The sequence below is a fragment of the Heterodontus francisci genome, chromosome 43, assembly GCF_036365525.1.
Source record: "Heterodontus francisci isolate sHetFra1 chromosome 43, sHetFra1.hap1, whole genome shotgun sequence".
Lineage (NCBI taxonomy): Eukaryota > Metazoa > Chordata > Chondrichthyes > Heterodontiformes > Heterodontidae > Heterodontus > Heterodontus francisci.
In genome coordinates this window covers 26318537-26341777 of record NC_090413.1, presented here as the reverse complement: position 1 = coordinate 26341777, position 23241 = coordinate 26318537, and the positions used below count along the sequence as shown (strand labels likewise).

The 23241-nt window shown below is 45.3% G+C and overlaps 1 protein-coding gene across 3 annotated transcripts in view; it reads right to left on the bottom strand.

The window, feature by feature from the left end:
• The window catches only part of LOC137355743 (transitional endoplasmic reticulum ATPase-like), a 32983-nt gene extending 10007 nt beyond the window's left edge, over positions 1 to 22976 (bottom strand). The window contains exons 1-11 of one of the 3 annotated variants that reach the window (XM_068021223.1): positions 22830 to 22976; positions 17870 to 17981; positions 15760 to 15932; positions 15289 to 15431; positions 13823 to 13953; positions 12245 to 12376; positions 11036 to 11138; positions 8086 to 8219; positions 4616 to 4751; positions 2865 to 2977; positions 1247 to 1411 (exon numbers count right to left, since the gene is read on the bottom strand). In XM_068021223.1, the coding sequence (XP_067877324.1) occupies positions 1247 to 1411; positions 2865 to 2977; positions 4616 to 4751; positions 8086 to 8219; positions 11036 to 11138; positions 12245 to 12376; positions 13823 to 13953; positions 15289 to 15431; positions 15760 to 15932; positions 17870 to 17981; positions 22830 to 22849 (1362 nt within the window). In that variant the 5' untranslated portion in view covers positions 22850 to 22976. Of the gene's footprint in view, positions 1 to 1246; positions 1412 to 2864; positions 2978 to 4615; positions 4752 to 8085; positions 8220 to 11035; positions 11139 to 12244; positions 12377 to 13822; positions 13954 to 15288; positions 15432 to 15759; positions 15933 to 17869; positions 17982 to 22810 lie in introns of all 3 variants that reach the window. The other 2 variants (XM_068021222.1, XM_068021224.1) reach the window with 2 other exon arrangements.
• Between the last annotated feature and the right edge of the window lie 265 nt (positions 22977 to 23241).

Sequence of the window (23241 nt, the reverse complement as noted above, 5' to 3'; positions counted from 1 at the left end):
CACCAGTAACAGCAGCCCCTTCCTCCGAATCTAAACTGCCCGATATATCTGCAGAGTGCTGTTTGCATTTCTCTCTTCATTCCCCCTGCTCCCCTACCCCCACCGGCCAGGTCCCTCCTCTATCACAATGCTTACTTTGTAACATTTTCATTACTTTACCAGCAAAATCTGGCCTCAATGTGAGGCTAACGGCACTCGACTTTATTTATGTGCAAATGGTGCAGCAATTTCAGGTGAGGGGCAGTTGGGTCGTTAAAGAGCAATATCCAAAAGTTTCTGTCTGAGTTGCTCTGCTGTAGCTTTGTGAAAACAGCATCTCACTGTCTATCTCACTGCTAACCTGCATCGCATGGTGTGAAATTGCTGTATTTAAGCAGTAGATGTGAACTAAGTTCGCCAAAGAAAGCCAGGTCCAGTCACTACAAGCGTCAGTACCCTATTAATGATATGATCCTTGTTAATTACTGCCGGTCACCACAATGGCCCAAACCCAGGCAATTAACCTTGAACGCTGAATGAAGGCCCATAGTGCAGAACATCACCAAAGACTGGAAGAGCAACTGAGATAAATTAAGAAGTGAGCTTGAAGTTATTTCTCTTGACTTTTTATTTTCTGCATTTCTTCAATTTTTTCCCCTCCTCTTAAGCGTTGCCTCTTTGCTGTGCGGACAATTCCACCTGCTCAAATACCTACAACAAGAGGGCACTTCTATGCATCTGGGCCTGGAGAGTGAGTGGCCCTAGGTCATTATATTGAGACAGCATTACAGCCAAGGCGCCTTCTCACCTGGTCGTCTTCCAGTGGGGTGTGGAGGGGTTCACTGCTCTTTAACCCCACTTCACCTGACGACTAGACTTGGCCTTGATTCGCTGTGTGTGATACATTGATATTAAGACAGGATAAAGCTCACCAGCCTTTTATCGAAGCCTCACCCATCGTTTGGTTCTTGAAATCTCCGATTTTCATCGCTCTACCATTGGTGGCCATGTCTTCAACTGCCTAAGCCCTAAACTCAAATTTATTCCCCAAACCTCTCTACCTCTCCTTCTTCCTTTAAGACGCACATTATAACTATTTGGCCAAGCTTTTGGTCATCTGTCCTAATATCTCCTTTTGCGACTGGATGCCAAATTTTGTTTGATAACCCTCCTGTGAAGTGCCTTGTGACGTTTTTACTACATTGAAGGGGCCGTATAAATTGTAATATTGTGCACTGACGGGTCCTGAGTGCCATGCGAGCCTCACCTGGAAGTCGTCCATTGTCACCGCCATCGAGTTGAGGACATCTGCGTCGATCGTCTCGTCTTCCAGGTCAATGATGCTCATCTTCTTCCGAATGGCCTGCAGCGCAGCCTCGGAGCAGAGGGCAGCAAGGTCCGCACCCACATGCCCGTGGGTATCATGGGCAACCTGCAGTGGGAAAATACCTCAGCAGAGAACAAAAGTTCACTAGATTGGTTCCTCAGAGGGTTTGACAGGGTAAATGCTGAGAGGCTGTTCCCCGAGTTGAAGAGCCTCGAACTAGAGGTCACAGTCTCCGGAGAAAGGATTGGCCATTTGGGACTGAGACGAAGAGAAATTTCTTCACTTCAGAGGGTTGTGAATCTGTGGAACTCTCTAGCTCAGAGGGTTGTGGATGCTCAGTTGTTGAGGAATTCAAGACTGAGGTTATTAGATTTTTGGATGGGGATAGGGCGGGAAAGTGGAGTAGTGATATAAGGTCAGCCATGATCGTGTTGGATGGCAGAACAGGTCCGAGGCTCCTGCTCCTATTTCTTATATTCAAGCCCTTCAAACCCGAGTTGTCACAATCTTTTGTGAATCAGCCGCCAACACAAAATCTTAAAGTGTCCATCTTTTTTATGCTGTGGTCACCGATGGTCAACTGTGGGTGGGGGGATGGGGAGGTGAACACCGAGATGGACAACAATGAACATGTCCCCGACATCGGGTTGACGAGGGGACAGCTGTTGGCGTAAGCCTATTGCCATCACTCCCTGGGCAGCAGAGTCCCAGGTCAGAATGGAACAGCTGTCAGGGGCTTGTTCCTGGTTATGCCTAAAATGTAGTGAATGTGGCAACAGGGAATTGTTTCCAACATTGATCCTTCATCTGACATTCCTGCCAGGACAGTGTTTGAGGAACAGACCCTGTATTAATCCAACCCACTGCTGTTACTGATGTCTAAGGCATTCATTTAATCTCACAGAGGAGGAATGGAAGCTCTCAGTTGGGTCTCTCTCACTCCTGATGACTGTTTATGAAGTTTGAAGCCCCAGTTTCAAAATCAAACCCCTCCATGGTCTCACCCCTCCCCTAGAGTTATAAATCAGCAAAGCCTCCAGTTCACTATGAGCAATATCACGGGGTGTCAGTTCATCAAGAATAATACATCCAGTCTGCACAGGCTTTAGAAGCAGACGGGGAGATGATGAGAATTTCTTTTACTATGTGAGTTGTGGTGATCTGAGAGGGCGATGGATAGATTCAATCGTAACTTTCAGAAGGGAATTGGATAAATACTTGAAAAGGACAAATTTGTGGGGAAAGAGCAGGGGAAGTGGGACTAATGGATAACTCTTTCAAAGAGCCGGCACAAGCACAATGGGCCGAATGGCCTCCTTCTGTGCCGTGTAATTCTAAGACAGGGATGAGTTCAGGGTTGATTTTAGAGTATCAGCAGCCAAGAGAAACAAAATTTAAATTTAAAACGATGCGTTACGATTTACAGGTGAGGTTTGTCCTCGTGCTGCTCGAGTGATTGTTTAATTCAAGTTAAAATCACTCACTCTCTGACCATTGCTTACCCCCCCTCTCTCCCCCCAATCCCCCCCCCCCCCCACCGATAAAGAGCCCCTCTTACCCTCTCGAGATCCACATCATCCGACAGCTTCATGTTCTTCGTGTGAATCTGCAAAATCTCAAGTCTCCCAATGGAATCAGGAATTCCGATATCAATCTCCCGATCGAACCGACCTGTCACAATACGGAGGGAGCGCTGGTCATTCAGAGAGAGGTCACCGTCGCAAGAGCTCGGAATTAAAGGAGCCATTGACGGATGAAGCCCATTGGCACACTATACTGATCAGATTACACAGGCAGCAACACTATGAATAGAGCCCTGAGAGGCACTTGGTAACAGTAGCATAGCGGTTATGTTACTGGACTAGTAATCCTGAGGCCTGGGCTAATGATCCAGAGACGAGTTCAAATTCTACCATGGCAGCTGGGAAATTTAAATCCAATTAATTAAATAAATCTGGACTAAAAAGCTAATATCAGTAATGGTGACCATGAAACTACCAGATTGTCATAAAAACCTATCTAGTTCAATGTCCGATAGGGAAGGAAATCTGCCGTCCTTACCTGGTCTGGCCTACATGTGACTCCAGACCCACGGCAATGTGACTCTGAAACAGCCTAGTAACCACTCAGTTAAGGGCAATTGGGCCTCGTCGGCAATGGCAAATCCCATGAATGAATAAAAAATGGGATGTGGAATGAGTTCCGATTCAGTTCTGTCCCCGCTCCTGTACAATGAAGTAAACTACTAAGAGAGGGGGGATCAATATCCCAGCTCCCACACAGCAAGGGGTTTTACTAACGGTTTTTTGCACTGCCTGATATAAAACCTTATTTCCTGCAGTCATATTTTGTCATAATTTGCATCAAAATTTTATATTACAAAATTTATGATCAAAAAGCCCAATGTAAATTTCTTTCAGAAAACAACATTTTGGGATCCAGTATGTGAATAATTTGGGACATGATGAGCGTTGAGTGGAGCGTGCTTGGGAGGAACAGGTGAGTTTGGACCTCTGGTTCCCAAAGCTCTCCACCACTGGGGGGTTTTCCCTCGCCTCCATGTCTGGGTCTGTTGTTGACTTTGATAGAGATTGATCACTGTGATTAGTCAATAACTCCACTATCGTTGTATCATATGACGACCAGGATGATAGAAGGTAAACTAGTTAGACCCTGGCCTTTTATCAGCTAGCAACGTCAATGTTAATTATCAGTCCTAATCTTTGCTCCTTCTCTTTCCGATGCCCGATAATGCAAGTTCTCCCTGTGTCTGCGTGGGTTTCCTCCGGGTGCTCCGGTTTCCTCCCACATGCCAAAGACTTGCAGGTTGATAGGTTAATTGGCCATTATAAATTGCCCCTAGTATAGGTAGGTGGTAGGGAAATATAGGGACAGGTGGGGATGTGGTAGGAATATGGGATTAGTGTAGGATTAGTATAAATGGGTGGTTGATGGTCGGCACAGACTCGGTGGGCCGAAGGGCCTGTTTCAGTGCTGTATCTCTAAACTAAACTAAACTGACCTTGACTTGACCACAACTCACAGTCATTTAACTGAGGACATGAGCTGACTATGGCGGGGGCAAGTCCCAGCACCGACCCTGCTCTTGGTGCAGTGTGCACTTCAATCTCTAAGAGAAGGCTTTGATCAAAGAGACTATTTTCAACTCGTTACTTGGGCTGTCAATGGTCAGGAACCTGCAGCTTAACATAAATGAAGAACAAACGTGACAACACGCCTTGTGTTTCAGTTGTCAATCTGCTTCAGTGATCCTGTGACAGTGCGGGGCGGATCTGCTCAGTCACGTACCGAATCTCCTGAGTGCGGGATCTATGCTGTTCGGCCTGTTGGTCGCAGCTATTACAATGACATGAGAACGTTGCTTTAATCCATCCATTAGGGTGAGGAGCTGTGAGACAATCCGACGCTCCACCTCTCCATGAGTCTGGAAGACAGGGAGAGAGAGAGATGGAGAGAGAGAGAAAAAAAAATACATAGAGAGAGACACACAAAGAGAGAGACAGAGTGAAAGAGACAGAGAGAGAGAGAGCAAGCAACACAGAGAGAGTGACAGAGAAAAACAGAGAGAGAAATAAAGACAGAGAAAGAGACACAGACAGAGACACAGAGAGAGAAAGATACGGAGAGAGAGAGACAGAGAGAGAGACAGAGAGAGAGACACAGACAGAGAGAGAAAGAGATTCATAGAGAGAAAGAGACAGACACACAGAGAGACACAGACAGAGAGAGAGACACACACACACACAGACACAGACAGAGAGATAGAGAGAGAGAGAAAGAGAGAGAGAGAGAGAGACACACAGAGACAGAGAGACACACACACCGAGAAAGAGAGAGACACAGAGCAGGAGAGACACAGAGAGAGAGAGAGAGAGAGACACACACACACACACACACACACACACACACACAGAGGGCAAGAGAGAGAGGGCGAGAGAGAGAGACACACACAAAGAGAGGGCGAGAGAGGGTGACAGAGAGGGCGAGAGAGAGACAGACAGACAAAGACAGACAGAGAGTGTGTGATCAGTACCTTGAATGACAGTTGGTTAAAACATAAGGCGGCAGGAACAGGAGAACAGGAGGCCATTCAGCCCCTCGAACCTGTTCTGCCATTCAGTTAGATCGTGGCTGATCAGTATCTTAACTCTATCATGGTTCTGTCGCCCAACCTCAACTGCTTTCTGGGGGAGAGAGCTGCAGATTCCCACTCCTCTTTGTGTGAAGAAGTGCTTCCTGACATCACCCCTGAACGGCCTGGCTCTAATTTTAAGGTTCTGCCCCCTTGTTCTGGATTGTCCCACCAGAGAAAATAGTTTCTCTCGACCCTATCAAATCCTGTAATCATCTTAAACGCCTCAATTAGATCACTCCTTAATCTTCTATACTCAAGGGAATACAAGCCGAGTCCATGCAACCTGTCCTCACAATTTAACCCTTTTAGCCCTGGTATCATTCTGGTGAATCTACGCTGCACCCTCTCCAATCGTCCCTAAGGTGCGGTGCCCAGAACTGAAAGCAGTAATACAGATGGGGTGTAACCTGAGCTTTATATAACTGTAAGAGGGTGAGTGGAATTCCCAACCCAGCTCTGCCCCAGCTGTCCCATTTATTGTACCAAAATGGATGGTGTTGTCACATTAAACAGCTCCATCCCGAATTCCCCCAACCAGCCCCTTCACTGTGTCCTCATTGCCACTTTCTAAATAAAGGCTATTTCAAATAGTAAGAAAAAAAAAACTCCAGTTAAAGTTAACTTCTGTCTTTCCTCTCTCCAATTTCAAATCTCCCGAATGCAATCCTGGCCTTGGTTGTTACTGGCGGGCAATCTCAGCTGATGAGTTTAAAAAGGTGAGCTTTACTGCGGCAAAGTAAAAACACAAGAACAAGAAATGCTGGATTCACTCAGCAGGTCTGGCAGCATCTGTGGAAAGAGAAGCAGAGTTAACGTTTCGGGTCAGTGACCCTTCTTCGGAACTGACAAATATTAGAAAAATATTTCTAATATTTGTCAGTTCCGAAGAAGGGTCACTGACCCGAAACGTTAACTCTGCTTCTCTTTCCACAGATGCTGCCAGACCTGCTGAGTGAATCCAGCATTTCTTGTTTTTGTTTCAGATTTCCAGCATCCGCAGTATTTTGCTTTTATAAAAACACAAGAACTTGTATTCTATAGCACTTTTCATGACCATAAATAGCCCCAGAGTGCTTTACAACAAATTAAGTACTCCTGAAGTGCAGTCATTTTGGAATGTAGGAAATGCAGCAGCCAATTTATGCACAGCAAGCTCCCACAAACAGCAATAATAATGACCAGATCATCTGTTTTAGTGGTCCCAGTTGAGGGATCAATATTGTTCTGGAGACCTGAAGTTGTCACTCTCTCACTGAGATACAGTTCCACAAGTCAAGATATCCTTCTATTCCTTTCTCTGTCAGGTGCTTATCTGGCTTCCCCTTAAATGCTTCTATGCTATTCACTTCAATCACTCCTGGTGGGAGTGGACCTCTATCAGGTCTCCCTTCAGCCTTCCCCCTCAGCCTGCTCTAGAGAGCCCCAGTATATTCCTCATAGATATACAGTTATACAGTCATCACGGCACAGAAGGCGGCCATTCGGCCCATCGAGTCTATGCCGGTTCTCCGTAGAGCAATCAGTCCCGTTCTCCTTCTCCATCCCTGTAGCCTTGCAAGTTTATTTCCTTCAAGTATCTGTGCTGGTTCCAGAGCACTGGGCTCTGTGCCAGTTCTGGAGCGCTGAGCTCTCTGCTGGTTCCAGATTGCTGGGCTGTATGCACATTCCATATCTCTGGGCTCTGTGCTGTTTCTTGAGCTCTGGGCTCTCCGCTGGATCTGGAGCACTGGGCTCTGTGCTTGTTCTGAAGCACTCTGGTCCTGAGCGCAGGGCTTGGCAATGAATACCAATGTTTTTGACTATCAATAGTCTTCTCATTGTGCTTACTAGGACCTAAAAGTGACCTTTACTTATAAGGGTCATCAGGGACGAAGCAAACCCGCTGGTTATACAAGAGGTCTGCACAGTGGGCACAAAAAAATGGAGTCCAACAGGTTGTGTCGAGGAGCAGTGAGAAGAAAGATCTTTGCCCCTGAACAATCACAGTTGAGCTCTTGGTATAACCTCTCAGTTCATCACTGTACATCTTTTGTTATCAGTGGGTGACACTCTCACCTCTGAGCCAGAAGGTTGTGGGTTCAAGTCCCACTCCAGAGACTTGAGTACAAAAATAGGCTGATACTCTGAGGGAGTGCTGCACTGTTGAAGGTGCTGTCACTGGAATGAGATGTTAAACCGAGGCCCAGTCAGCCCTCTCAGGTGGATTTAAAATATCCCAGACTATTTTGAAGAAAAGAGGGGGAGTTCTCTGCATTTCCTACATTACAACAGGGATTTACACTTCAAATGTAATTCATTGGTTGTGAAGCGCTTTGAGACGGCCAGTGATCATGAAAGGCGCCATATAAATGCAAGTCTTCCTTTTTTATTGCATCTTCTCCAGTGCCTTAAAATTAAACAAGACCATTATTTTCTTCTGTAAAAATTAGTAGTACTTTGAACAAAAAATGTTCCTCTGACACTTTCATCCCTCTTTTCTATAACCTGGAGACCAGGACTGTCCCGAGCACTCCAAATGTGATCGATCCAAGTTTCTACACAAGTTTAACGTAACTTCTCTGCTTTTCAATTCTATCCCTCTAGAAATAAACCCCAGAGTTGGGTTTGCAACTTTTAACGTTACCTTCTCTCTCTTCGGAGCAATGGCATCCAATTCATCAATGAAGATGATAGCTGGTGCATTCTTCTCAGCTTCCTCAAATGCCTTCCTCAGGTTGCTTTCAGACTCGCCGGCGAGTTTGCTCATAATCTCGGGACCTGCACAACATGTAAACAACAGCACCGTTCAAAGAAATATATTTATCACAAAGCATTAAAGCCAACCACATTATTTTGTGAACGTGTTCCCGGGATTCGGCCATACCTATTGCCCATCCCTAGTTCTTCTGAGAAAGTGGTGGTGGGTCTTCTTCTAGTAACCACTGTATAAGCTTGTTAGATCATTCAAAGAGGCATTAAACCTAGATTTTCCAATTACAATACCAATGGTAACCCATTGAGTGAATGGATTACCATTGGAAAAGGTAGTTTGGGCAAGAGCTGCATGTAGGTCAGATCGGTAGAGTAGCAAGTTGGGTTGCCGTTAACTTTCATGGTCATAATTAGTTACCAAATTTATTGAATTAATTTTCACAGCTTACCATACCATGGTGGGATTTGAACTCATGACCTCCTGGGTTATTAGTCTAGGTCCCAATCCACTGGTCCAGTACTCAGCAGTAGATTCTAAAGCACTAGTTTGACCTACCAAGCACTGCCATGATGTAGCAATGCACCATTCTGGGCTGTGATAAAAGGTCAAACTCTGCCCAGGATTCCCCACATGTGGTGACCTCCTTCTCAGTAGGAGGACCCTTCACCACAGAGAGGGCGCACCAACTTGAAACCCTCTTCCTTTGAAAGCAACACCAACACAGCCTTTCACAAAAGTCAAGTGACCTTTTTAGGGAATCGATGAACGTCAGGGGAAGGGCTAAAGAGTGAGAAACAAGCAAAGTATTCTTAGCCCACCATTAGGAGCAAGGTGATATCCAATAATATAGCAGCTTTCATAGACTAGGCTTGTGTTCCCTGGAGTACAGAAAATTAAAGAGTGATCTAATTGGTGTGTTTAAGATGATTAAAGGATTTGATAGGGTAGATCAAGAGAAACTAGTTTCTCTGGTGGGGGAGTCCAGAACAAGGGGGCAGAACCTTAAAACTATAGTGAGGCTGTTCTGAATAATGTCAAGAAGCACTTCTTCACACAGTGGATAGTGAAAATCTGGAGCTCTCTCCCAAAAACAGAGATTGGGAGCCAATCGAAAATTTCAAAACCAAGATTGATAAAATTGGCAATGGTGTTAAGGGATAATAGAACCAAGGCCGGGAAATAAGAGGTTGCCCACTTAAGACTGAGAGGAGGAGAAATTTTTTCTCTCAGAGGGTTGTGAGTCTTTGGAATTCTCTTCCTCAAAAGATGGTGGAAGCAGAGTCTTTGAATATTTTTAAGGCAGAGGTATTGATTCTTGATAAGCAAGGGTTTAAAAAATTTTTTTTTTAATTCATTCATGGGATGTGGGTGTCGCTGGCCAGACCAGCATTTATTTCCCATCCCTAATTACCCTTGAGAAGGTGGTGGTGAGCTGCCTTCTTGAACCGCTGCAGTCCATTTGGGGTAGGTACACCCACAGTGCTGTTAGGAAGGGAGTTCCAGGATTTTGACCCAGCGACAGTGAAGGAACAGCGATATAGTTACAAGTCCGGATGGTGTACGACTTGGAGGGGAACTTGCAGGTGGTGGTGTTCCCATGCATCTGCTGTCCTTGTCCTTCTAGTTGGTAGAAGTCACGGGTTTGGAAGGTGCTGTCTAAGGAGCCTTGGTGCGTTGCTGCAGTGCATCTTGTAGATGGTACACACTGCTGCCACTGTGCGTCGGTGTTGGAGGTGGTTGAAGGTTATCAGGGGTAGGTGGAAATGTGGACCAATCAGTCCAGCCATGAACTTATTGAATGGCGGAGCAGGCTCGAAGGGCCGAGTGGCCTACTCCTGCTCTAATTTGTATGTTTGTAAAGCCGGTAAATGGAGTTAAGATACAGATCAACCATAATCTAATTGAATGGTGGAACAGGTTCGAGGGGCTGAATGGCCTCCTCCTGTTCCTATATAAAGAGTCTTGTTTAAGCGCATGCTCAGTAAGCATCATGCTTTCTGAGGCACTTTACATATCACACATTGTTGATGACACTCCTATAGTCACAGATTAGCAGAGTCTCCAATTCAATGGGAGCACTGTCATGGGATGCCAGCTAATTAAGAGTAAGAAATCCAGGCTGCACAGGCTCCTGAACCACAGAGAGAGATGAGGAGAACTTTTTGTTAATGCAACGAGCTGTTGTGATTTGGAATGCATTACCTGAAAGGGGAAAAAGCAGGAGAGTGGGACTAATTGGATAGCTCTTTCAAAGAGCTAGAATAGGCACAATGGGCCAAATGGCCTCCTTCATTGCTGTGACATTCTATGATTCCTGCCAGTACATTATTATGATGCTAAGTTATCGGTACAAGTGGCAGCCTACTGTGTGAACCTTCTCTTCGAGCGAGCAATCTGATTTAATTTTCTCATGGAAGTGTTTGAAGCATTTTTGCAGCGTTCCGAGTGAGAGAACTCACACTTGTTTCATTGGCGCCAATTCCTCGGCTAGGAAAGGAGGCACCTGAGAGCGGACCTTATGGAGTTCGATGATGGCTACGGGTGGGCGGAAGTTAAATCCAAAGTATGACTTCAAAGTAAATTTGTGGGAGTAGGATAAGGAGGGTGAGAGAAATATTCCCACTAGTGGAAGGTATATTTAGAACTGATATCAGGAAACTCAACTTCGCAATAACACATGGAACAGATTTCCAGATGGAGGGGTCAACCAGATAGACAACCATGGAACTTTTTAGGACGCCATTAGATTCTATGTTGGGGACCACTGTAGGACACTTCATGATAGATGATTTTAAGATGGGCCAAATGGCCTCCCTAATCTGAGTTTATCATGTGACCTGCCACTGTGGAATGGAGAAAGCGTCAGGCATTTCCGTCTCACCGTTAATGAGGAAGAAGAATGCTCCAGTTTCATTGGCCACAGCCCGAGCAACTAGTGTCTTTCCAGTCCCTGGAGGTCCGTACAGCAAGATTCCCCGAGGAGGCTGTGGGCAGATTGAACCAAATATTTGTCAAATTGAAACAATGCGCTAACATGGTTTCTTGTTGTAAAGCTTCATAGAGACCTCCCGTGCCCTCCAAGCCCTGTACTGTTACCATAGCATGTTATGTTGTCGTTATGGTATAGAAACTCAACTTCGCAATAACACATGGAACAGATTTTCAGATGGAGGAGTCAACCAGATAGTCAACCAGGGAACTTTTTAGAACGCCATTAGATTCTATGTTGGGGACCACTGAGGGAGGCCATGTGGCCCATCTTAATTCATCTATCATGAAACACCCTAAGATGGGCCAAATGGCCTCCCTCAGTGGTCCCCAACCCAATAGTGGTCCCATAGCAACAGAACTAGGCCACAAGATGCCTTTTCATCGCCTTATGGGGTCAACACCACATCTTGATGGTGACCAGATCTAATTGTGTTGGTTGTCTTCATCTGTGTCCGCATCATTCACATCCACGCACCAGTGTGACCCACAGTGTGGATGCTGCAGCCGCTAAATGGGCTACAAAGTTGCTACAGGTCCCTGTGCTCAGAGCTGTTGGGAAAATCAGTGCTTGTGATCCTCCTCAGGATATTAAAGTGAGATTGGAAGAATTTCACAGTAATGAACAAAGGAAAAAGCTTGCAGTCCAGCAACATGTGTGATCAATGGTTCAGCGTGAGTGCTTTAACAGCGAGAGTGGTTCTGTAATCGGACTTGACTTCCTATATTGTGAATTTCCTCCCCGTACCCTGAAATTCCACCCTGTGCTCTGAATTTCCTCCCCAAGATATGAATTTCCTTCTGTTCTCTGAATTTGCTCATTGAGTTCTGAATTTCCTCCCTGTACTCTGGATTCGCCTTGGTTATACTGTGGAGACATGATAACACTGTGCAAAAAAATCACGCTGGTAACCTTCACAGTCTGGTCATATGACCCGGCTCACAACAGTGAGCTCAACACATGTATTTCACGCATCTGTGCACAATATCTCTAACTGAGACAAAAGCAGCTCCACTAATCACAAGGTGGTGATGGTTACAGAGTAAAAAGGAGAAACTCTGGGAAAAAACACTTGACAAACTCTGCGTTGGCAACACCAACCTTCACTCCGATGGCTTTGAAGAGAGCCGGATGTCGAAGGGGCAGCTCCACCATCTCCTTGATCTGTGCGAGCTGTTTACGACAACCTCCTATGTCATCATACCCAACATCATTCAGGTTCTCCTCCTCATCCTGCCAGAAGAGCAACAGGGTAACCAACCCACCACAAAATAAAAAAAGAACTTGCATTTATATAGCACCTGTCATGGCCACCAGACATCCCAAAGCACTTTCCAGCAAAGGAAGTACTTCTGAAGTCCAGCCACTGTTGTAATGTGAGAAACATGGCAACCAATTTGCATACAGCAAGCTCCCACAAACAGCAATGACTAGATAATCCATTTGAGTGATGTTAATTGAGGGAAAAGTATTTGCCAGGACACTGAGGGGAACTACCCTGCTTTTCTTCAAAATAGTGGCCGTGGGGCCTTTTTACATCCACCTGAGAGTAGAGGGGGGGACTCAGTTTAACGTCTCATCCAAAAGACAGCATCACTAGGGAGTACTGCACTGGGAGTGTCAGCCTGGATTTGTGTTTAACGCTCTGGAGTGGGAACCCACAACCTTCTGATTTCGAGACACTGAGCCATGGTCATTTAGATTAAGCTGGGTTTAACTGAGTGTTAAATCAGGGAACATGCACAGGATGGTAACTCCTACATAGAGCCAGTTCCTGACTGCAGTGAACCCTGTACGGAGAGGGAGACGGGTAAACAAAGTCTAAGAAAAGGAATTCTGGATGATCCATTCTGCCCATGTGGAAGCATTTACAGTGGTTTTGTCTTCATTTTAACCTTTCTTACTTAGTATCATCGATAGTATCGATGAAATAAGGTCAGTGCTCAGAACCTTTCTCGAAACAGCAAATATGCCAGCCCGTGAACTCTTTCTGTCGAATTACACGGAATATATAGAACAGAAACAGGCCATTTGGCAGAAATGATGCCTGCTGGTATTTATGCTTCACACGAACCTCCTCGCACCTTACTTTATATCCTTGTATTCCTTTCTTCCTCATGCATTTATCCAGATTCCTCTTAAATGCATCTACTCTATTTATCTCAACTACTCCCTGTGGTATTGAGTTCCACATTCTCACCATACTCTGGGTAAAGAACTGACCCTGCAGATTCTGGTGAATCTGTGCTGCAGCCACTCCGTGGCCAGGATCTCTTCTATCTCCTTCCTGAGATGCGGTGTCCAGAAACAAGCCCAGTATTCTTAAATGGGGTCAAATCAGAGCTTTATACAACTGTAACGTAACTTCCACTCTTTGTATTCCAGCCCCTTGAGATAAGGGACAATCTTCAATACCATATATAATATAGCAGCATCTTTAATGCTCCAAGTAGCTTGCTCACTCATCAATGCCTTGGACCATTTGTGAAAGAAACAGTTCCTGAGGCACTGGCCATTTGATGCTACTTCTCTCCAGCATCATCCCACCAAGCTGCCTCTACAGAACTGCATCGGCGGGCGTTGTTGGTCTCTTCAATTAAATCTGGGCTACAGGACTCAGACATGTCATCCTTGGGGGCGGGGGCAGTTAGACATAAAACCAGAAGAGGGCACCTTTACCTCTCGTTTGATTGGCTCTCCCTCGCAGTGAAGGATTGTATCGGGGGCCACAATGCAATGAGGCGTTGGGTCAGTTTCCACCACCTTGAACTCCACGGCGCGCATCCCACCTCGGATTAAGAAGATGTCTCCTGTAAAACACACACCAGCATTTCACTGCAGCATCTCCCTTTCTCCTCACCCTGGCACAGAGTGGCAGCTATTCAGACCAGGAACATCTGAGGGTCAATCCTGGGTTAGCCAGGAGAACATAAGAAATAGGAGCCGCAGTAGACTGATCCACCATTCAATAATGACTGATCATCTACCTCAACTCCCTTTCCCACTCGATCCCCATATCCCTCGATTCCCTCAATCAATCAATCTCTGTCTTGAATATACTCAATGACTGAGCATCCACAGCTCCCCGGGGTAGAGGAATTCCAGAGATTTACCACCTTCCAAGTGAAAAAGTTTCTCTCTTCTCAGTCCTAAATGGCCGACCCCTTACCCTGTGTCTAGGATCCCTAGTTCTAGACTTTCCAGCCCGGAGGAAACAATCTCGCAGCTTCTATGTCACCTCAGTAATCCAGGGATAGAGTTCCTGCTCTGGATTACTACACAGTGGCTCATCCACTGGAAATGGATACATAGATGTTGGGTAAGAGGCAGGATTAGGCTTGGGAGTGACGACTTCCACAGTCAAATAGACTGATGATGATGCTCACTGTCAAGACTTCGGCATTGGAGCATTCTTGGATACAGCAGCTTGTGGAGGAACCTCTCTGATTGACCCTTTGAGAAACAGGACATAACTGTTCCCGTGCTGGTTTTGCCTATGCAGGAGACACTGCATGTGCGGTTGCAAGATCTTTCTGCTGTGAAGCTCTCCAGGGTGAGTAACGTACTGATGACATCTGAATTCAGAACATGTTGAATGCTTACACAGTACTTGATACACGTCATATAAAGCCTTAAATGTATGGTACAATGCTTGGTATGAATTCTATGCTGCCTTGTATGTGTTATGCACTACCTGATAGGTATTATACAGTACTTGCTATGTTTCAAACAGTACTTGGTATGTATTATATAGTAACTGGTGTGTTTTATACAGTAAGGCAAAAGCCAAAATACTGCGAATGTCGGAAATCTGAAACAAAAATAGGAAGTGCTGGAAATACTCAGCGGGTCAGGCAGCATCTGTGGAGAGAGAAACAGAGGTAACGTTTCAGGTCTGTGAGCAGAACTGGGAAATGTTCTGACAAAATTAACTTTTTCCAGTTCTGATGAAGGCTCTTCGATCTGAAAAGTTACCTCTGTTTGTCTCTCCACAGGTGCTGCCAGACCTGCTGTGTATTTCCAGCACTTCCTGTTTTATTTTATACAGATTCTGGTGTCTTTTATTCAGTAGCTGTTGCAATATTGTGAATGGGAATAGTCCTCCTGGGAACCTGTAACACTGCTGAGTTTGGGTTCTGTCATACCTTTGTGCACAGGTCGATAAGCTTCCAGAAAGTAAGGCTTCAGATAGACTTCAAACAAGTTCCCTGTTAGCCCTTCGATGGTATCATCAATGGGTAATACGTGAATTCGCTTTCCATATTTTACATCTGGACAGGCCTGAATGCTGCAGGACAAACAATGCAACAATTAACATTTAATCAATTACTACCTGATGTAACCCAGTGCTCCTGTGTATCCAGGGCATTAACACATCGTCACTGCCTCTTGTGCATCCTCAGTTTGCATCTCTCCACCATTGGTGGCCGTGCCTTCAGCTGCCTGGGCCCTAAGCCCTGAAATTCCCTCCCTAAACCTCTCCGCCTCTCTCTCTCTCTCCTCTTTTAAGCCCCTGCTTAAAAACGACCTCTTTGATCAAGCTTTTGGTCCCTAATATCTCCTTATGTGGCTTGACGTCAAATGTTGCCCTTATAAATGCAAGTTGTTGTTATTACCTCACGACATCGCCCAGTCGAACCCGCAGATTATTGCGGGTCACCCTGCTAATGCGGATTCTCTCCTCAGCACAGGTCTCGTCTGACAGAACGATGCAAATCGTCTCTCTCCGTTTCTTCCCCTTCAGCATCACGGTGTCGCCTCGGAAAAGCTGGAGCTCGTCCATTTTGACCTGCGGTAAAGAGCAAGCCCCGGGTCACCTTGGGAAGAATCCCCTCAGTAAGCGTCATTCTGGAAGAACCAGCCATTTGACATAGATAACCTTTTTTTAAAAAAAAAGTGCTCTTGTGCATTGGAAAAGGGAATAACATGAGCATTGCCAATCCTCTAGGACTGCTCTGCCGTCTCCAGGAATTGAGGATTAATCCCCGGGAAGCTGCAAAGACCCAGGAGAAAGATTATCAGGGCAATTGAAACAAATTGTGCTCTATGAAAACATTTCTTTGAACACTTTTGTTGATTAGTCATAAAAATATGGGAAATGGGGAGTAAAGGCTGCTTGACCGACAGTCAGAAATGATCCAACTGGGTAACGAGAAGTCAGTTCTCTTTCCAATTGGCCGTAGGAAGGCGGGGACATGTCAGGCGACCAATGGCAGGAGTGTGGGGGTGGGGTGGCGAGAGGACCATGGTCACAGCTCCAGGAATATGGCTGACCAGAGCTGACAACACTCATTAATGTAGTTCACTAGAAGTCAAAGTGAGCATGAGGTACCAAGTATAAAATGTTGTCATCAAGCAAACAAAATGGTGGAAAATTTGGGGCCGAACTGAGAATTGATACAATAGTCTCAGGGTGATAAAGAATTAATCCGCTTTCGGATTAAAAAAGGTTAGGAAGAACAAAGAGCTGAGCTGATAGTACATAACAATATTCTCATTGTTGACAGATGTGCTGTGGGTAGTTCTACTGAAGCTTATGTATGGCAACTGAACTGACAAAACTCATCTAAGATAACAATAGCAGTCCAAATATTGTGGTTATAAGGTGAAAGTATCTGAGAAGGACGATGGAAATGATGGAATCACCATTGAATCATTGCAAATTCTGCTGCCCTATCCGAACTCACACCAAGTTCCATTCACCCCTTACTCATTGCACTCGCTAACCCACATTGTCCCCTGGTCTAGCAATGCCTCAATTTTAAAATATCCATCCTCATTTTCAACTCCCTCCAGGGCCTCGCCCCCCTCCTTATCTCTGTACCCAACTTCAGCCCTACAACCCTCCGAGATCTCTGCACTCCCCCAATTCTGCTTGCATTTACATAGCGCATTCATGCTAGATGACCACCGGACTTCTCCTCAAAGTGCTTTAGAGCCTACAAAGTACTTTTGAAGTGTAGTCACTGTTGTAATGTAGGAAACGCAGCAGCCAATTTGCGCACAGCAAGATCCCACAAACAGCAATGTGATAATGACCAGACAATCGGCTTTAGTGATGTTGGTTGAGGGATAAATATTGGCCAGGACACCGGGGAGAACTCCCCTGCTCTTCTTCAAAATAGTGCCATGAGATCTTTTACATCCACCCAAGCCAGCAGATGGGGCCACAGTTTGACATCTCATCTGAAAGACGGCATCTCCAACAGTGCAACACTCCCTCAGTACTGCACTGGAGTGTCAGCCTGGATATTTATGCTCAAGCCCCGGACAGCGCTACTCACTGAGCCACGGCAATCCTCAATTTTAATTTCTCCACCACTGGCGGCCGTGCCTTAAGCTGCCTGAGCCCAAAGCTCTGAAACTCCCTTCCCAAAAATTCCCCGCTTTTCTGCCTCTCCCTCCTATTTTAAAATGCTCCTTAAAATCTACTTCTCTGGCCAAGCTTTTAGTCACCTGTCCTAATATCTTATTATGCAGCTCAGTGTCAAATTTCATCCGATTACACTTCTGTGATATTTTACTATGTTAAAGGTGTTATCTAAATGTAAGTTGTTCATTGCCTTTGTGCCTGAGCTAGATTCTGTGCACCTCCAGCATTTTCTGGTTTTCCAGTACTTGTCTCTGCTGAATTGTTAACACTGTTTAAGTATCTTGGGGACCCACTGATTTACTGAAGAAGCTACACACAACAGTTGCACTGAGACCAGGCGATATTTCATTTACCTGGGACAGCGAGACGATGCTGCTGTCATCATTAATGGCCTCGTCCACAATGAGTCGGTTTGGCCGATGCTTCTGCTGAAGGATAGCGGTTGAGACATCATCTGGCTTTGTGCTGCGGAAACCAAAGCAAAAAAAGTGGTCAGCGAGCTGCGACAGGTCTTGCTTTTCTGAGCTCCGACTAATAAAGAGATGGATGGAGAGAAACCCAGATGTGAGAGGATGGAAGGACTGGACTGTGAGTGCAACTAATTGGATAGCTCTTTCAAAGAGCTAGCAGAGGTTCAATGGGCTGAAAGGTCCCCTTCCGTGCATATCATTCTACGTTCTATGAGGAATAATTTTGTAAATTGGATATGTTCTTGCTGGAAAGAGAGAAGACCAAGAGGTGATGTGATTACTATATTTTAGGACTCTAAAGGGACCAGACAATGTAGACCACGATGAGCTATTTCACCTGGTCCAGAGCAATAGAACCAGAGGATACAGCCTGAGCTCGAAGGGGGTGAATTCACAACTAATCTGCAGAAATCATATTTCAGTAAGTGAGTAGTTAATCTGTGGGACTGGCTCCTTTTGGGATCTGGTATCTGAGTAATTTGGGATGTAATGTGTAGTGAGTGGAGCTGGCTTGGAAGGAACAGGTGACTTTGGATCTATGGTTCCCAAAGCTCCCCACCACTGGGAGTTTTCCCTCGCCTCCATGTCTGGGTCTGTTGTAGATTCATTGATCGAGATTGATCACTGTGATTAGTCAATAACTCCATTATCGATGTATCACGTGATGACCAGTATGGTAGAAGGCGTACTCGATGGACCTTGGTCTCGCTTCACACAGCAATTCCTACATTACTGTATTATCTTCTTTGGCCTCCTTATCTCGAGAGACAATGGGTAAGCGCCTGGAGGTGGTCAGTGGTTTGTGGAGCAGCGCCTGGAACGGATATAAAGGCCAATTCTAGAGTGACAGGCTCTTCCACAGGTGCTGCAGATAAATTTGTTTGTCGGGGCTGTTGCACAGTTGGCTCTCCCCTTGCGCCTCTGTCTTTTTTCCTGCCAACTGCTAAGTCTCTTCGACTCGCCACACTTTAGCCCTGTCTTTATGGCTGTCCGCCAGCTCTGGCGAACGCTGGCAACTGACTCCCACGACTTGTGATCAATGTCACAGGATTTCATGTCGCGTTTGCAGACGTCTTTATAGCGGAGACATGGACGGCCGGTGGGTCTGATACCAGTGACGAGCTCGCTGTACAATGTGTCCTTGGGGGATCCTGCCATCTTCCATGCGGCTCACATGGCCAAGCCATCTCAAGCGCCGCTGGCTCAGTAGTGTGTATACGCTGGGGATGTTGGCCGCCTCGAGGACTTCTGTGTTGGAGATACGGTCCTGCCACCTGATTAACACTTGTCGTAAGTGAGCTGTTGACTAGCCCAAAGAACACAATGTACTTAGGATGACCAGTGGGACAGCCTATGAGGGTGATAACCAAATGATTCGATTATAGCAGGATTTACTCACTAATCACACACACTGGGACCAAATGCAAACGTTTTCCTCACTCGATGCGTGTCTTAAATGGGCAGCACAGTCTCTGAATTCAACTGTAAGATGAACTCCATATTCTGAGATGAAGAGAGAGATGGTTCCTAGTTTTTTTGTCCATTTGGGTATTCAAAAGGCTGACTGATTCCCTCCCCCTGCCCCCACCCCACCTCAACTCCATCATTTAGTCCACAACTCCACTATAAGTTGCCCAGTGAGTGATGCAAACAAGCCCAGTAGCTGAATCTGATTTAAGCTTTCCTAAATGTTCCATTGGTCAGAGGGTGACTATTGTTTCATCCCAGTGGATTTAATAGAGCTGAAAAATGAAGGTAATTTCAGAGACAACATCTCCTGTGTCTCCGTTCTACTGATATTCCTACGGCCATTGCTCCAACTACGTCCTAAATCCATTCTCTGCCCATCTTCACTGTGTTGTGTCACTTCTTGCACTGACTCCAACATCAATCTTTCACAGAGCTTTAAACCTGTTGAAACTTCTTTATTATGAGGAAGATACCAGAACTGAGAGGTTATAACCATCAGGAAAGATTGAAGAGTTCTCTAGAAAAGAGATTTAGGACTCTAAAGGGACCAGACAATGTAGACCACAATGAGCTATTTCACCTGGTCCAGAGCAATGGAACCAGAGGATACAGCCTGAGCTCGAAGGGGGTGAATTCACAACTAATCTGCGGAAACCATATTTCAGTAAGCGAGTGGTTAATCTACGGAACTGGCTCCTGATAGGGATCTTTAAAATTTTGATAGGTTAGATGTTGAGAAGATGTGGGGGAGTCCTAAACTAGAGGTCATAGGTAGAAGACAGTCACTAATAAATCCAATAGGGAATTCAAAGGAAACGTCTTCACCCGGAGAGTGCTGAAAATGTGGAACTCACTACCATGTGTTGTAGTTGAGGCGAATAACATAGGTGCATTTAAGAGGAATCTTGATAAACACATAGAGAAAGCAATAGGATATGTCGATCGGGTGCGATGAAGATGGATGAGAGGAGGCTCATGTGGAGTACAAACCAGTTAGGCCGAATGGCCTGTTTCTGTGCTGTAAATACTGTGTAGATCTTATCTTCCTCGATCTTCCCTCCCTCTGGTGTATATTTTAAAATAAAGAAATAACTTGCATTTATATAGCACCTTTCACCACCTCAGGATGTCCCAAAGTGCATTATTGTCAAAGAAGTACCTTTGAAGTATAGTCACTGGTGTAATGTAGGAAACACAGCTGCCAATTTGCACACAGCAAGATCCCATAATCAGATAATCTGTTCATTTAGCTGTATTGGTTGAGGAGTGAATATTAGCCAGGAGACCAATATCTAGTTAATCATCTTATTCCCGTCTGAAGGATTTGGCTGTTTGAAAATAGCTTCCCATGATAACAGCCATTAAAAACATCTTATGTGAAATACTCGGAGACATTTCTGAGAGATTGATAATGTACTACATAAAGATGCAAGTCTTTCGAATTATATAAATGAAATTCGGAGATGCAGGAGGAATTACTAACACTATATCCTATAACAAGGGCGGCACAGTGGCGCAGTGGTTAGCACCGCAGCCTCACAGCTCCAGCGACCCCGGTTCAATTCTGGGTACTGCCTGTGCGGAGTTTGCAAGTTCTCCCTGTGTCTGTGTGGGTTTTCTCCGGGTGCTCCGGTTTCCTCCCACATGCCAAAAGACTTGCAGGTTGGTAGGTAAATTGGCCATTATAAATTGCCCCTAGTATAGGTAGGTGGTAGGGAAATATAGGGACAGGTGGGGATGTGGTAGGAATATGGAATTAGTGTAGGATTAGTATAAATGGGCGGTTGATGGTTGGCACAGACTCGGTGGGCCGAAGGGCCTGTTTCAGTGCTGTATCTCTTAAAAAAAACTTGCAGTTTTCCCTCCATTTCTCTCCCTCTCATGAAGGTGCTGACTCATACCAGTGTACATTTATACAGAAACCCAGTGCCCTCTACCAACCTTGGCACACACACTGTGAGGTCACAGTAATGCCAGGCTAGTCAATGGTTCTGGGAAAAGGCTGAACAGGCGGGGGCTCCTATCTCTAGAAAAGAGAAGGCTGAGGGCTGACCTGAGAGATCTTTAAGGCTATGGAGAGGTTTAGTAAGGTGTTGGGGGGGGGGGGGGGGGGGTGAGTCCAAAACTAGAGGCCATAAATAGAAGAGAGTCACTAACAAGCACAAGGTTATGGACAAAGATTAGGGTGGTGGGACTGAACGGACAGCTTTCAAAGAGCCAGACCAGACATGATAGGGTGAATAAAAGCAAAATACTGCAGATGCTGGAAATCTGAAATAAAAACAAGAAATGCTGGAACCACTCAGCAGGTCTGGCAGCATCTGTGGAGAGAGAAGCAGAGTTAACGTTTCAGGTCAGTGACCCTTCATCAGAACATGGCCTTTTTCTGTGCTGCATCATTCTATGATAAATGCAAAATGGAATTACCCGGAGAGTGGTGAGAATGTGGAACTCACTACCATAGGGAGTAGTGAATAACACAGATGCATTTAAGGGGAAGCTAGTTAAACACATGAGGGAGAAAGGAACAGAAGGATATGCTGATAGGGTGAGATGAAGTCAGGTGGGAGGAGGCTCATGTGGAGGATCAACAGCAGCATGGACCAGATGGGCCGAACGGCCTGTTTCTGTGCTGTAAATTCTGTGTCATTGCAAAGTTGTGCAATAGTGAATAAATAACCAAGTGGCCTTGCTCAAGAATGGCACTGCCGGTCGAGCGTAACAAGCCTGGGAGCAGATCACTGACATTCTCTATCAGCCTGTGCAAATAGTGCAGGGCTGGGGAGGGACTTCTGCAAGAGAGGAATAAAATGACCCTATTTTTAAACAAAAAACAAGAGTAAATCAATGGCATCAGAACCTTGCCCACTTTGGCTTCATTTTGCGACAGAAATCTCAGGGTCAGCACGTTAGAGAACTCAAAAATTAAAAATATCTCAACAAACTAGCCTCTCCTCCCTGTGAGGATAGTGGGGGAAATAAACAGCAACTCACATTACAGCATGTGACTCAGCCTACATACAGACAGATCAAACAGACAGAATACAAGAATAAACTTTACCTATCAAACCGCTGTTTGAACTCAAAGACTTTTTCTTTTGAAAAAAAGCACTTTCACAGACAGCTGAAATCAGTGTTAACTGTTACTTAGGCTGCAGCTCATTTATTTCAACAACACCGAGGCCCATTTAGTTCCACTAAAAACCGATTTCCAGAAGTCATTATTTTGCTGTCCTTAAGGCAAATACTTAAGGCAAATATCACAAGCAATATCCATAAATGACAACTCTTTATTCGGTGCATTTTCAAAGCCTATGCTAGTAACGAGGTAAATTTCACAGTCAAAAAAATAACCTTAAGCTTGGATACGTACTCTCCTCCTGATTTTGGCATGGTGATTCTCTGAAGGAACACAGTAGATTTCCAGATTTGTTTAAAAATCGTCCTTCCCCCCTTTTTGCTTGCACTGCTCTCTCTCCCTCCCTCTATCGTTGTGTAGCTTGGCTGAAATGTCAGATTACTCAATGCTTTAGTCACATCAGCCTTCTGGTTTGGATCACGTCCCAGCTGCATTGAGCCTGTGTCAGCCACCCCCTTTCCCCTCCCCCACCTTTTTTTTTTAACAGCAAGAAATGTCTTATCAGAACTGATGTGCACACACACACAAGCTGGGAGAATTGGGAACAGAATCTGAGCAATGGCCCACTTCTAATCGTGAAGTTTAAAAAAAAAATTAACACGTTGATTTAGCTTTACAATGCAGTGCCTCAGTGCACCTCCCCCCT